The sequence below is a fragment of the Podarcis erhardii genome (genome assembly GCF_964252035.2).
Source record: "Podarcis erhardii genome assembly, chromosome: 10".
NCBI lineage: Eukaryota > Metazoa > Chordata > Lepidosauria > Squamata > Lacertidae > Podarcis > Podarcis erhardii.
The window spans coordinates 71,263,716-71,277,358 of NC_138500.1; the positions used below are offsets into that span (position 1 = coordinate 71,263,716).

General features: G+C 40.4%; 1 protein-coding gene across 6 annotated transcripts in view; it reads left to right on the top strand.

The window, feature by feature from the left end:
• Nucleotides 1-13,643, top strand: part of PHTF2 (putative homeodomain transcription factor 2) — a 71,949-nt gene that overhangs the window by 8,746 nt on the left and 49,560 nt on the right. For 5 of the 6 annotated variants that reach the window (XM_081879128.1, XM_081879129.1, XM_081879131.1 and 2 more), the window contains one exon: nt 5,580-5,658. In XM_081879128.1, coding sequence (XP_081735254.1) covers nt 5,614-5,658 — 45 coding nt within the window. In that variant the 5' untranslated portion in view covers nt 5,580-5,613. Of the gene's footprint in view, nt 1-4,768; nt 4,798-5,579; nt 5,659-13,643 lie in introns of those variants that run through there. The other variant, XM_081879130.1, reaches the window with a different exon arrangement.

Genomic DNA, 13,643 nt, shown 5'->3' on the forward strand with positions numbered 1-13,643 from the left:
GGTAATTCTGCGAAAATGCAATCTAGAGGACACAAGTGTTTATTGTTGTTGTTATTATACAAATACCATTGTGCATAATTGTATTTGGTTTTCTATGAATAGGTCTACACTGGTTTCTTTCACATCTGTCTAAATATATCTAAAGGTTATGCATGCCTTATCCATTGTACCCAGGCTTATGCTAAAGACATCCACTTGGATTCTTTGTGAAAACCCATTAACTTTAAAGATTGCAGCCCACTCCTAAACATGTTTGCTTCATGCAGGTCTCACTTAACACATACTTGATGGTCATAACTTCAGATGTCCTTAGTCTGTAAAATGTGGCTTCACAAAATGGCATCTTCTATTATGTGTATTTTATGTAGAGTTTATACATATACTGCAAATAGAAAAACTGGTCCCAAGAAAGTTACTTGTGTCTCTTACAGAAAGAAATGAAGTGTAAAAGACATAGGATAAAATGAACATGAATATAGGCAGTTCACATGCAGAAACAGGAAACCACAGAGCTACAGAAGTTACTTTAAGTTAAGCACCAACTGTAGAGTTTCTAATCCTGTGAAGATTTACTGGGTTGTTTTGCTCATACTGACAAACTGTCTTGGTGGTAATTTTTAAGAACTATTGTTATCAGGCAAATAAAGTGACTTTTTTGGTAGTTTGAGTAGGAGGGTTTTAGCAAATGTGGTATTTTACAAATATCTAACAACAATTTAAATAGTTTGGGAAAAGAATGGGAGGTGGAATAAAAATAATGTCTCTACTGACTAAATTAAGACTCATTTGGGACAGCCTTGCTTGGGCTGTCTTAGCACCTTTTAGATAACCAGTTCTTTGATCTCCTTGCCTTGAATAATGTACAAGGGGGAGAAATTCACTTCTAGCCAGTGGAAGAAGTCTGCCAACAGGACTAGATAAAAATATTTAAGGCCTATGTTACGGGGCTCACTTTTGAGGTTTGCCAATGTTACTGCTGGTTGTTCTACTGCAATTAAAGTCATGGTATCTGTGTTCATGTTAAAGGTAAAGGGACCCTTGACCGTTAAGACCAGTCGCGGATGACTCTGGGGTTGCGGCGCTCATCTCGCTTTACTGGCCGAGGGAGCCGGCGTACAGCTTCCGGGTCATGTGGCCAGCGTGACTAAGCCGCTTCTGGCAGACCAGAGCAGCGAACGGAAACGCCTACTTATCTACTTGCACTTTGATGTGCTTTCAAACTGCTAGGTTGGCAGGAGCAGGGACCGAGGAACGGGAGCTCACCCCGTCCCTGGGATTCGAACTGCTGACCTTCTGATCGATAAGCCCTAGGCTCTGTGGATTAGACCACAGCGCCACCCCCATCCTGCGTGTTCATGTTAGGTAGGTAACATTTAATGGAGTCAAAAGGGTAAGAGCCAAGGGGGTGGGGATGAGAATCTATCGTAGGGTGTACATGGCTTGTACCAGGCCTCAGTCCACTGATATTAACTAGATTCTGGTGCCATGTGCCATCCTCACAGTCGTCGTCCCCGCCTAACAACTTGGTGAAACACGATGGCTGTCACATATTTACTGGCACTAACTTGCGCTGGCCCTTGGGTGTTCTTCCATTACACAGAGCTGGCTCAACAGGACTAGCACTGCTAGGACAGCAGCAATCCAGAATATCAGATTCACCACAGTGGGATGAACCATGTTTAATAGGATTCCTGTGTCACTGTTGCTCCAGCTGAATACAGGGTCCCACCAACCATGCTGCTTTATAGTTTTAATCTTAGTTGTGAGGTTTATAATGCCTTAGCAATTGTCAGGGACTGGCTGGATACAGAGGAGTGGTGGAAGGCACCAGCTGGGAAACCCCGAAGGGACACACACACACACACACACACACACACACACCCTGAGTCAGGAAATTGGTGGTGGGACAACAATGAGTGATCAGAGGCAGAAGAGGGAGCAGACTGGGAGTAGGAGGCTGGAGAGGAGGGCAGCCAAGAGGCAGAGATCAGGCCGGCTACTGAAGAGGCCAGGGAGTCTCCCCCTCCTGCTTCGACCAGTTTCCCTCTCCACTGGTCTCCTAGAACCCAAAGAGGTTCAAAGCAAAGACGTCTCAGATTGCTTGGGAAGTAGCCGGGGGAGAAGGAATCTTAGAGAGTGGTGGGAAGGACCTTCAGTCCTTGCAACTGCCTCATTGGGGCAAGATCTCCTGGGAAGAGTTGCTGTGCTTACAAGACCTGAGCTCTTTTTGTTTCTTTGAATAAAGAGTTAATTTCACTGACATCTTGTGAGTTACTGCTGACCTGCCCCTGAATCCTGCCCTGGCAGCAATCATGTTTTACCTGTAATGCAGCTATTACTTAACTATTTCATCTGAGGTCCTGCTCACACTTACTCAGTCGTGGTGCTGATACTGTGGAATGTCATCCCCCGCCTAGCCCTGACACGATATACTTCAGTGAGCACTGTGAAAACCTAGCTTATATGGAAGGTTTTTGGTAGTTGCTGAGGTTGTCTCAAGGAGCTGAGTTTGGTTACAGGTTGTTAATTTGCTTGGTTTTGTTACTTTATTATTTTGAGATTCTGCAATTATGCTGCTGTGGGTTTTTTCTTTTTTAGATTTGGTTCAATAGCGAGTTTGTTTTATAGAGAAGGGTGGGAAGTACCTTTTAAAAAAAAAAGGACCAGGATTATCGGTAACCAGTATTTTCCTGAGCCCTTTATTCAGCCTTCACTTCCAGTCTAGGAACATATGAAGTGAACATATAATTAAGACCAGTTTGCACTTGGGCTTTGTGAGTAAGTTGTGCATGATATTTCTGGCCCATATACTGCTTCTCTGTACAGTGGTGCCTCGCAAGACGAAATTAATCCGTTCCGTGAGGCTCTTCGTATAGCGGTTTTTTCGTCTTGCGAAGCAAGCCCATTGACAGCTTAGCGGATTAGCGCTATTAGCGGTTTAGCGGCTTTTAGCGATCAGCTGTTAAGCGGCTTATCAGCGGATCAGCGGATCAGCGGCTTAGCGGCTTAGCGGCTTAGGAAAAGGGGGGGAAAAGGGAAAAAACCCCGCAGGAACTCGCAAGACATTTTCGTCTTGCAAAGCAAGCCAATAGGGAAATTCGTTTTGCGAAGCGCCTCCAAAATGGAAAACCCTTTCGTCTAGCGGGTTTTCCGTCTTGCGAGGTGTTCGTCTTGCAGGGCACCACTGTATATAATCCATATTCTGATATTGGGTTGTACATTGACTGAATACTAATGACACAGTTAAGAAATGGATCTAGGTGCAGGCTACATAATAGGTGCGACTGTAATTTCTGTGCTTTGTCTGTAGCATGGGAGCCGGATCACGCTGTGCACTGGGCTCTTGTTTTCAGGTGCTCAAAATATGGGCCACTTCCTGACCTGAACAAGAGCAGCAATTATGAGTGGCACCTTGGTATCCCTTCAAGAATTAACCTATTTGGGAATTAGCTTTTCCACTGTGTTAACACATTAGCTGTCCTTAGTAAGTGTTGCCTTGATAAAAATGGATTCATTAATCACTGTAAAGACAATGTGATAGGAGCGTAGATGAAATCTCAAAATTTCTATTGCTGATTGCCTGATGTGTCTAATGAATACTGGTTCAGGTCCTTGTTTGTGCGTCTGATAGATGTTCTCCAGATAACAACTTTGCTGTCTGTTAAAAAGAATCATTAGTGTCTGGATTTTACGGGGTTGAGCTTAAGATGCATACTTTCATCTTGTCTCTTAAGGAGTGAGAGCTGCTTCAGAGGGAATTTCAAATTAATCTTTAGCTATGCATACAGTTCCTTATCTGTGCAAAACTTAAATCTGGGGGTCCAACTCAACTATGATAAGTCATAAACTCTGTGACATCCATTCAGAATTATTTATTCATAATTTCACTACAGGATTGCAATATAGAATTAAGACTGAAATTGCCTAATTACCTCTGTCAAGGCAAACATTGACTGTAAGAAGTCATGTTACTTCTGAGATACATACAGTACAACATTCCATTCTCTCAGTTTTTTCTCTCTCCTGGTGGAGAGTATCAGCAAGCAACATGTGCACATCCACTTATTTATTAATTTTACTAAAATAATGTAGGTACCACCCTTCATTTTAAAAAGAAATTCCAAGGTGAATAACAAACAAAAAAGAACAAAATATAATAAAACCAGCTCACTAAAAGGAAGAAGTTAATATCTCAGTCTTAGTAACAAGGACACAAGGCTGTGTAGTCATCACTTGACTAGCACTTTGGAAATATAGCACAATGCAAATAGTAATTGCTTTTCCCAGAAGATATGGAGGGAGCCATAAGACCTACTGTCTCAGTAGTATACAATGGAATCCCAAATGAGCCATGAATGGCAAACAACAAGTGATAAATCAGGTTAAAAACACATTTAGAACAAGTCTACAATTGATGCAGACTGGGGAAAGACTTCAACTTAGAAGACTTCTTCAAAGTCTTCAGGTGCCAAAAAGGTAACTGCGATGTCACCAATCTAATATTAAAAGGGAGCGAATTCCAAAGGGTAGGTGCAACCCTTAGGGAAGTTTTTAATGTCTGGCGTTTTGTTGCTTTATTATTATTATTAATAATAATAATATTCTGTTGGGAGCCACCCAGGGTGGCTGGGGAGGCCCAGCCAGTCTGAGTAGGGTATAAATAATAAATTATTATTATTATTATTATTACTACTACTACTACTACTAAAGGCCGATTCCAACATTGTGCAGAGCAGACCTCCTGATAAGATGGTATCTGCTGGAGTCCCTAAATAGCAGAGCGCAGTGATCAATTAGGTATTTAAGGGGTGAGATGATCTTTCAGGTAGCCTGGTCCCAAGCTGTATAGGGCTTTATACTTCAAAACCAGCGCCTTGAAATTAGCCCCAGTACCATTTCCCTTGCATGCACAGTTCTGATCTTGCTGATTGCTCCCTGCAAAAGGTACCAGCCACCTTCATAATTAGCTTATTAACAGGCAGAATGGTTGGAGAAGTATGGTGTTTGCATTTCTTGTATGAAGCCTCCAGAAACCCAAGCACAGCTCCCAATGCTAGCCTATAAAATTCTGACCATCTTGGCAACCCAAGTAGACTTGACTTAGTTTATGCATTTACTTTATTCTTCCTCCTGAATCCTGTGTTTCCTGTTCAGAGATGTCAGCAATTAAGTAAACAGTAAGTAGGAGTTAAGCCACACGAACTAATTTGGAAGGAAGATGACATTAACTCTTCAGAAAGAGTTGAATGAAAACTGATGCCTGCTTCTAAACTAGGAGTACATATGTGTGTGATACAGAGAAACCGTCCCTGTCTCCTGCAGCGCTGGGAGCAAAACACCTGTACTCCTGTTGTTCCTATTAGCCCTCTGCCGTTTGCACAAGGACAATCTCTGTTTCATTGAATATTTGCAATAATTGAACTGGGTTGAATAAGAAATGGTTAGTTAGCGGTATTTGATTGGTCACTTGATTAGCCACCCAACTTGAAATTAGAATAGTATGCATGTTTTTTAATATTTTTTTTAAAAAAAGTTCCATTAGAATATGAATGTAAAATTATGCCTCTTTCTCTTTACAGCTAAAATGACTACTGTATAAATGTCATAGAATAAATGGCGTCCAAAGTAACAGATGCTATAGTCTGGTACCAGAAAAAGGTAAGCGATGATTTATCTAAAAAAAGAGAGCTTCACTTTGGTTTGGTATTTAGCTAGTATTGCTTGTAATTGTTAAGAGTGCTTGCTTGCCTCCTTCTATATCTGCTTGTGCTCTGCCATGTGTCCTCCCCCAGAGTCTTTTTGCTCTTACATCGCCCACTGTATCCTCATCTACCGTATTTTTTGCCCTATAGGACGCACCGGCCCATAGGACGCACCTAGATTTTTTTGGGGGGGGGAAATAAAGGGGAAAGAATTATTCTCCCCCCCCCCAGGCGCGGGGCTGGGGCGGGGGAAGCCCGAGCTTCCCCCGACCCCAGCTCCCAGAACAGGAAGCTCTCCGCAAGCCCGAGCTTCCCCCGACCCCAGCCCCCAGAACGCGACCCAAAGCCATGCCGAAGCTGCGTTCCGCCTCCCCGCTGTCCCCCGAGCTTGTGGGGCTGGCGGTGGGGCTCTCCTGAAGCCTGCATTCACCCCAGCAAAATGCAAAAAGGATGGCTTTTTTAAGGCTGCTTATTTGTTTACAGTACTACACGCAGATCTGGAGATCTGAATCTGCAGTGTGTATAGTTTGGGTACTAATTCCTCATGTTTGAATAAGTGAATTTTCGTATAATGAACATTTGGATAGGAGGACCTGCCCTTTCAAGCACAGTTTTGCAGCAGTAGCTGCCTATTCTCTCCCTATACTATTTCCTCTGGTTGTTGCCACTTCTCACACCCCCAAGTTAGTCAACATTATGTGGCCCTTTGAGCATGCTTAGTCCTCATTGAACTGTCTTCAGTTTCCCCATTTAGGTATTTTCCCTAAACAGTTTTTGTACTTCTGGAAACAGTGGGGTTGCTCTGAACCTGATAGCACTTCCCTCTTGCGTATAAATGGTGCTCTTTTGGTTACATCAGAATCTACACTTGAAGGAGGAGTATACTCTTAGTATATATGATACCAACCATACTTTTTGTTTTGATCCATACTCAGTAATTGGACAACATAATGTATATCCATGCAGTTACAGGTTTCAAAGATATATTGTTATTGTCACTTGTAATGTTACTAAATTTCAGTTTAATATAATGATAAATATAATGATATATTGTTATTGTCACTTGTAATGTTACTGAATTTCAGTTTAATATAATGATAAATATAATGATATATTGCTATTGTCACTTGTAATGTTACTGAATTTTAGTTTAAAATAATGATAAAGCGGAAAGACCAATCTTGGTTTTAAAAAGAGCTGAACTGTTTAATCTTTATTGCAGTTTGGTTATATAAAAATATTTTGTGTATGTCTTTGTCTTACATTAAGATTTCATGAGTGGCAGCCACTTTATTTAATTAGAAACTGGTTCTCTACACAGTTGGTCTTGGAGGGGGCCAAAATATATTTAAAGCTTAAATGTGGACACTTTTGTACGGTATGTGGGGAAACGCAACGGAAAAATCAGTGATAAATAAGCTAAGATTTTATCCTCTCTTTTTGTAACTGAAATAACTTTTCATGAGTACGAAGCAAGATTATTCTAAGGTGATAATGCATCTGTTACATCTGTGAGCAAATAACTCATATAGGTAGCACATCTCTAGTGTTGTCTATACTAAAGGCAGTGAGTTCTCACTGAAGCTGTGATCATCACATCAGATGCTTCTCAGAAGCCCAGCAGCAGAACATAAGCAGTGGTCTTCTCCCAGCAACTAGCAGTCAGGGGTATGATACCTCTGATCCTGGAGAGTTAATATATAGTTATCATGACTAGCAGCGATTTACAGCTTTCTCAGAGGAATTGTGCTACAAGGAAGGGAGGTGATGGGAACAGATGTGCATATTTAGTTTATCACATTGTCTTCATGAACGTTGTAGCCCAAGGGTAGACTAGCAGGTCTAAGCAATAAATGTGATTGATGACAACCATTGCTGTAGAACATGGCACAATTAGGAGTGTCCTGGAGCTTTAAAATGCAGCATACCAAACATTTTGATGTTTCCTGCTTATAAATCTTTGTGAGTTCTCAAACCTCAACAACCAACTGTTTAAGCCTCCTCAAGGGTGAGGATTATCTGAGAACACATGTTTGCCCCTTGAGTCATGAGAGGGGCAGATCAAAACAAAAGAACAGTGCCACCGCATTTTCTTTTTTTAGGTTGGAATGGATCACAGAGAATCAGGAAGTTAGCAAAAGGTAGATGGTTGCCCCATTGAACTCCAACAATGATACTAAGCATTGCATTGCATTTTGCATGGAAGGAAACAGAGATTTTAAAAATAAGTGTTCTCATTTTTTATTTTTATGTTGTGAACGTCCCTGTGATCTTTAGATGAAGGACAGCACACAAATTTAATGAATAATAATAGTAAATATATGGGTTGTTGTTGTCGTCGTCGTTTGCACCACTCTTCTGCTTGGTGTAATTAAGGTAAACACAGAAGGGGAGGGAAAGTCATAAAATTTTACACAATTTCTGCTTTTGAGTTTTTAGAAAGGCAGTACAAAGACAAGTTTTTTAAAAACATGTTAAGGAGCTGAGCCGCCTCTTAGTCATCACCAAGTATTCCATAATGTTGACTCATGTTAAGGTTATTGAGCATTACTTAAGGTGAGTGGATGTTAAGTAAGGACTTGCGTGCTTGCATTTGTGGATACACCCCAATGTACATTTGACTTCCTTAGGAATTCAATTTATTGTGACTTGGATCTAAAAGTATCTTGTGTGAGTTGAAAGGCATTTGTACAAAGGAAGTCTACCAAATTCTCCCAACTTCCCTGCCCTGCTTCTGCAACACACAGTGTCATTTTAGTAGATCCCTTGACCCTCAAGAATGGTTTTTTGGGGAACAGGAGACTGTGGTGATGAGGAGCCAGGAAAAAGTCCCATTGCATGAGCAGAGTTCCATTCACTTCTCTGATTAGGCCTATGATGTGAAAGGAGCAATCTTAACAAGAGTTTAACCTATTTCTTTATCTATATGCCCAATTGCATGGAATGCTCCTATGTACACACAGGTCCCCCTGTTGGAACACTTGTTACCTGAAATCTGTTATCTGAACACAAGGAATTATACCCTAACCTCTCTACATGAACAGCTGATTCAGATATTTGAACAGTTTTCACTACCTTAGTTGTTTTTGTTTTGCTGGTCAGTACCAGCCATTTCAGGCAAAAACCATGGAGGGAGGGAAAGATAACAGACAAATCGGGGAGCAGGAGAGAATTGGCAAATCAGTATTTCCTTTGTTTTGCTGTTGCTGATTGGCTGCAGAGAGAATGGGCAAATCATGGATTGGAAATGTTCACATAGAAAACAATGGAAATCATCAACTCACTATGCAAATACTTGCCTAACGAACGATTTGCTAGGAATGCATTGTATTTGGAAAGTGGGACTTGCACATATAACAACAATAACAATAACAATAACGATAATTTTATTATTTATGCCCCACCTATCTGACTGAGTTTCCACAGCCACTCTGAGCAGTTTACAGAATATATAAAACACAATAAAGCACCAAACATTAAAAACTCCCAATACAGGGCTGCCTTTAGATAGATGTCTTCTAAAAGTTGTATAGTTCTTTATCTCCTTGACATCTGAAGGGAGGGTGCCACTACCAAGAAGGCCCTCTGCCTGGTTCCCTGTAACTTCATTTCTCGCAGTGAGAGAACCAGCAGAAGACACTTGGAGGAGGACCTCAGTGTCTGGGCTAAGCAATGGTGGTGGAGACGCTTCTTCAGGTATACTGGGCCAAGGCCGTTTAGGGCCTTAAAGGTCAGCGCCAACACTTTGAATTGTGCTCAGAAATGCACTGTATAAAACATTCTTGTGTTGGAATGAGCAACAATTTACTGAAAACAATTGCAACAGATATTTGCTGATGCTGTTACTACTTTTTAGTGCATGATGGTGATGATGATAATTTAATATTTGTACCCCCACCCGTCTAACTGGGTTGCCCCAGCCATTCTGGGTGGCTTCCAACATATATAAAAGCATAATAAAAGCATAATAAAACATTTAAAAGCTTCCCTTTATGCAGGGCTGCCTTCAGATGTCATACCTTTTGATGGTTCAGCTAAAACTGTAGTGTAATCACTTTGTGATTTAAAAGACATGGAATTTATAAAAACAGAAATGGTTTTAAAGGATATAATACTGCTGAAAATAGATTTCTACATACGAGTGACTTGACCTTTACTTTTAGACCAGCCATGTGAACATTCCAAATTTAACTTTTATATACAATAGTTGTTAATGTTTTTAATACAGTGATATTAATTCCTTAAACTGTAGTTTTATTTGGAAGTTCACCCAGAAGTACATCTACTGTCACTTCACCTGGGCTTTCCTTCCCAATTAAGAGGCTAAATATGCATTGCAGAATTAATACTGCTTAAATCTTGCTTACATTTTTCTATTGCTTAAAATATTTTAAGAAAGGGCCATTATAATATTGCCAGGTTGATTAAAACAATATTTATACTGGGGCTATCATCTTGGAGGATGGTCGTCCTCTTGGACATGAATTATAAATGTCTTCTGAAATATTTATTGTTTCTATTAGAAACACTGGGCTTCGTGAATATTGGACTACAAGTTGATACTATCACAGCCTATGCTTAAAGTGAATATCGGTGTCTGTCACAAAGCTCAAGTTTAGTCTTGGAAAGAATACACATTTTTCTTTCCACAGGACAGTAATGGGGAAGAATGAATCAGTAGATATAATTTTTAAAGCAGTGATCCTTGCACTGTGCCATACTTAATTTGTCTGCATTGGGTTAATTTGAGAGACATTTTGTGATGTTGTAAGAAAGATCACAGCAAAATGACCATTCCAAATGAGTCCCTCCAGATTTTATGTGAAACCTGAAGAATTAGGGAATCAGTTATGATACTAGCAGGTCGTTGGCTTTCTTCAGCAAATCCAGAATTCTGTGACTATGATCCCCATGTTTCACAGTTGGGTATTTTATGCTAATTAAAGTAATTTGCACAACTATTTGTAATATTTGAAGTTTCACTATTGTTTGTTTGTTTGTTTGTTTGCTTGCTTGCTTGCTTTCAGAATTTGTTGAGAGTCAGAGCACTCAAACACAGGAAGATAATAATGTAGAGAAAGGTGTGTGCATACTAATAGTTCTTATCACCACGTCCCAGTTAATTTATATATAGTAATATTTTCAGCAGGGGGCGGGAGTTGACACGATTTATAAATTAAGCAATTTGAAGAGGATCCATCATATTGTACCCAATGTGTGTGTGTGTGTGTGCGCGCGCGCGCAAAGGAAAAAATGAAGGACATCCTGCAAGCTGGAAGGCTTGCCCTCCCCTTTTCCTCCTGCCCTCCCTTCTTTTCCATGTTTCCTTTCAGTCATCCTCCTTTCTGTTCAGCTGCTCAGCTCCCCATCTGACCCTTGAAAAGCACATAGAGTCAAAAGAGGAAGGGAGAGTCATTCTTCCAATGCCTTCCTTCAGTGCTATATACTTTTCAAAGGAGAAAAAAAGCAACCACCCACATCACATCACAAAGAAGATGGCAGTGTGTGGAGGGGGGGGGGCACTAGGTTGCTTTGCAGCAACAGGATAAACTCAGCAGAACCATTGTGCCCATGAGCACTCTGTTGGCACCCCAGAACTAGACGATAGTTCTTAGCTTTATGCTCCAAAACGGCCATTGTCAGGCTTTTTCTTTGAGAAGACAGAAACGTGCCATGGTCACTTGTTTAATGGAAGTTTTGTGTCACAGGTTTTTGCTCAAGTTGTTGGACTAAAGATCAAATGTACAGTTTTTCTATATTGTGCTACAGTGCTGTTCTGCCTTTGTTTGTAATATGTAGCCTTTTTCTCATTCTTTTCAAAGCTTTCAAACCTCCAAGATGCAACATTCTCTTCAAAGGAAGTTTTGTTAATCAAGGCGGCCTGAAAGTGGGCGTGATCAGAATTCAGCTGTTTGTTTTCCTCAGTTACCAGCAGCTAGTTTGCTATTCTAGAAACAAATCCTTTTAGTCTGGTTCATTGGAGTTTTGCCTGTTAGGCACAAATGGATGATCAGTGGGATTGTTTAGGCATGAATCATGAATTAGGAAATAAACAGATTTACAGAGCATGGCTTTCTCACTTAGCAGTAGTCATCTTAACATCTTAATAATATGTCACCTTTGTAATTGTCATATGTAAAACCTTTTTGGTTTAAATTTAGCCCCAGGGGTGGGGCGCAAGTTAAACCATGGTTTGGCATTGGCTTGTGTCAAATAAACCAGAGTTAACGTTTTGGATCACATAATTGAACAAATTCAGAAGCAAAGGCTTCTGAACTCTTTATAGCCATGCCTCATGCAGGAGAAGAAGATATACAAGCCCTAGATTTGCTGCCGCTTGTTTGGTCACATTAAATTATGGTTTAGCAGCAGAAATTTGACATCTAATAGTGCCCTGTATGTTTATATCCTTTTTCAGAATTTTGTTGCATCAAATAATTTCTCCTTCAAAAGAGGAAGCCAAGCCATTTAATTTTCTTGTTTTGATTTCCTTGTAGTTTCAACTGCTAATTGCAGCTCTGGTTCAGGCTAGCATTGGTTTAGTAACAGTTTCAGGAGCAGTTCGGAATTGGTCCAGTTTAGGTTAATGTGGGGAAATTGGAATGTTAACAAAATGGTAATTGCATATGTGCTAAGTACAGCAAAAGGTAGCCATCATGTAGATGAGTTTTGAGTTTTGAGAATCTGAACAATCTGAATGAATGACGAAGATTTAAACTGCCCGGGTTGTACTGGTCAATGATCTCCTGCAGGCTAGGGATAGAGATGAAAGCTATTTTCTGGTTCTGCTGGAACTCTCACTGGCTTTTGATACTATCAACCATGGTATCCTTCTGGACCGTCAGCATGCAAATTAAAGCAAGTCAGAAATATACTTGAAAAAGCAGTGTATAAGCTCTGAAGCTATTGGATTGAATAAGCCTATTCCTGTTCATCCACAACTATACATTGTACCTGACAAGCATGTGTTGAACATGCGATCATTCCTTTTGACAGAGCAGCAATACATAATAGATTTGTAGTTTATCATACTTAGTTTCCTGTTGTGGTAAAGGGCTGGTGTGATGACTAAATCGTTGTAATAAATTTTACTCATTCAGTTTGGCAATTATCACATATGTACTGGAACGTGAGCATTCTCTCAGTGACATAATGGCAGTGGCAACTGTTAAATTTTCAGTGAACCATGGTAAGAGGTTAGGAGGCTTCCTGGCGGTTCATAATAAAGTCCTCCCTGTATCTTTAGTGCTAGCAAGCTCCCTCACTTCCTTTTCCTTACCTTGTCCCCCCCAAAAAAAAAATTACATAAAAATCCTATGAACCTTTAGGTTGTATAGTACTCCTATCATCTTTAAAAGATATGACTCCACTTGTCAGTTATTGATTGAATTGCTTGTTCTCTTCAGCCTCTCTTAAAAAAAAGAACAGTATCTTCAGCTTTGCAAGCCACACATTTTATTTCGTGTAAGACGTTTGCAGTAAGCTACACTTCTCCCATCACTTCCCCCACAAGAGGAAAGTTTTCTGCTTTGTGCCATCTGCGTTCCTGACCTTGTTTAATGTTTCATATCACTGGCTAGTGGCGTTCATGCAGTCACACTCAGTCCTGAAGCCAAGCAGAGACAGGCAGGGCCAAATGGTCTAAAGTTGTCTCATACTCAAGGCTCAAAAAATCCTGGAGGTGAGCCTAAAAAATAGACTTAATCATGCTGACAGAAAAGACCATTGTTGTAGCTCCACTCTGTGTGTTGTTTTTGAACTGCTGTTGTGTTTTCCATCTGCAGCCGTGAAATTGGGATGATTATATATTCAAATGAAAACAGAACCTCCTTGGATTTTTCAAGGTTATATGGGAACCAGATACTACCCTCCATTCATTCAACTGACCCATGACCACATAACAACATTTTCAACTCATCTTATTTTATTTCTTTAGCTTTA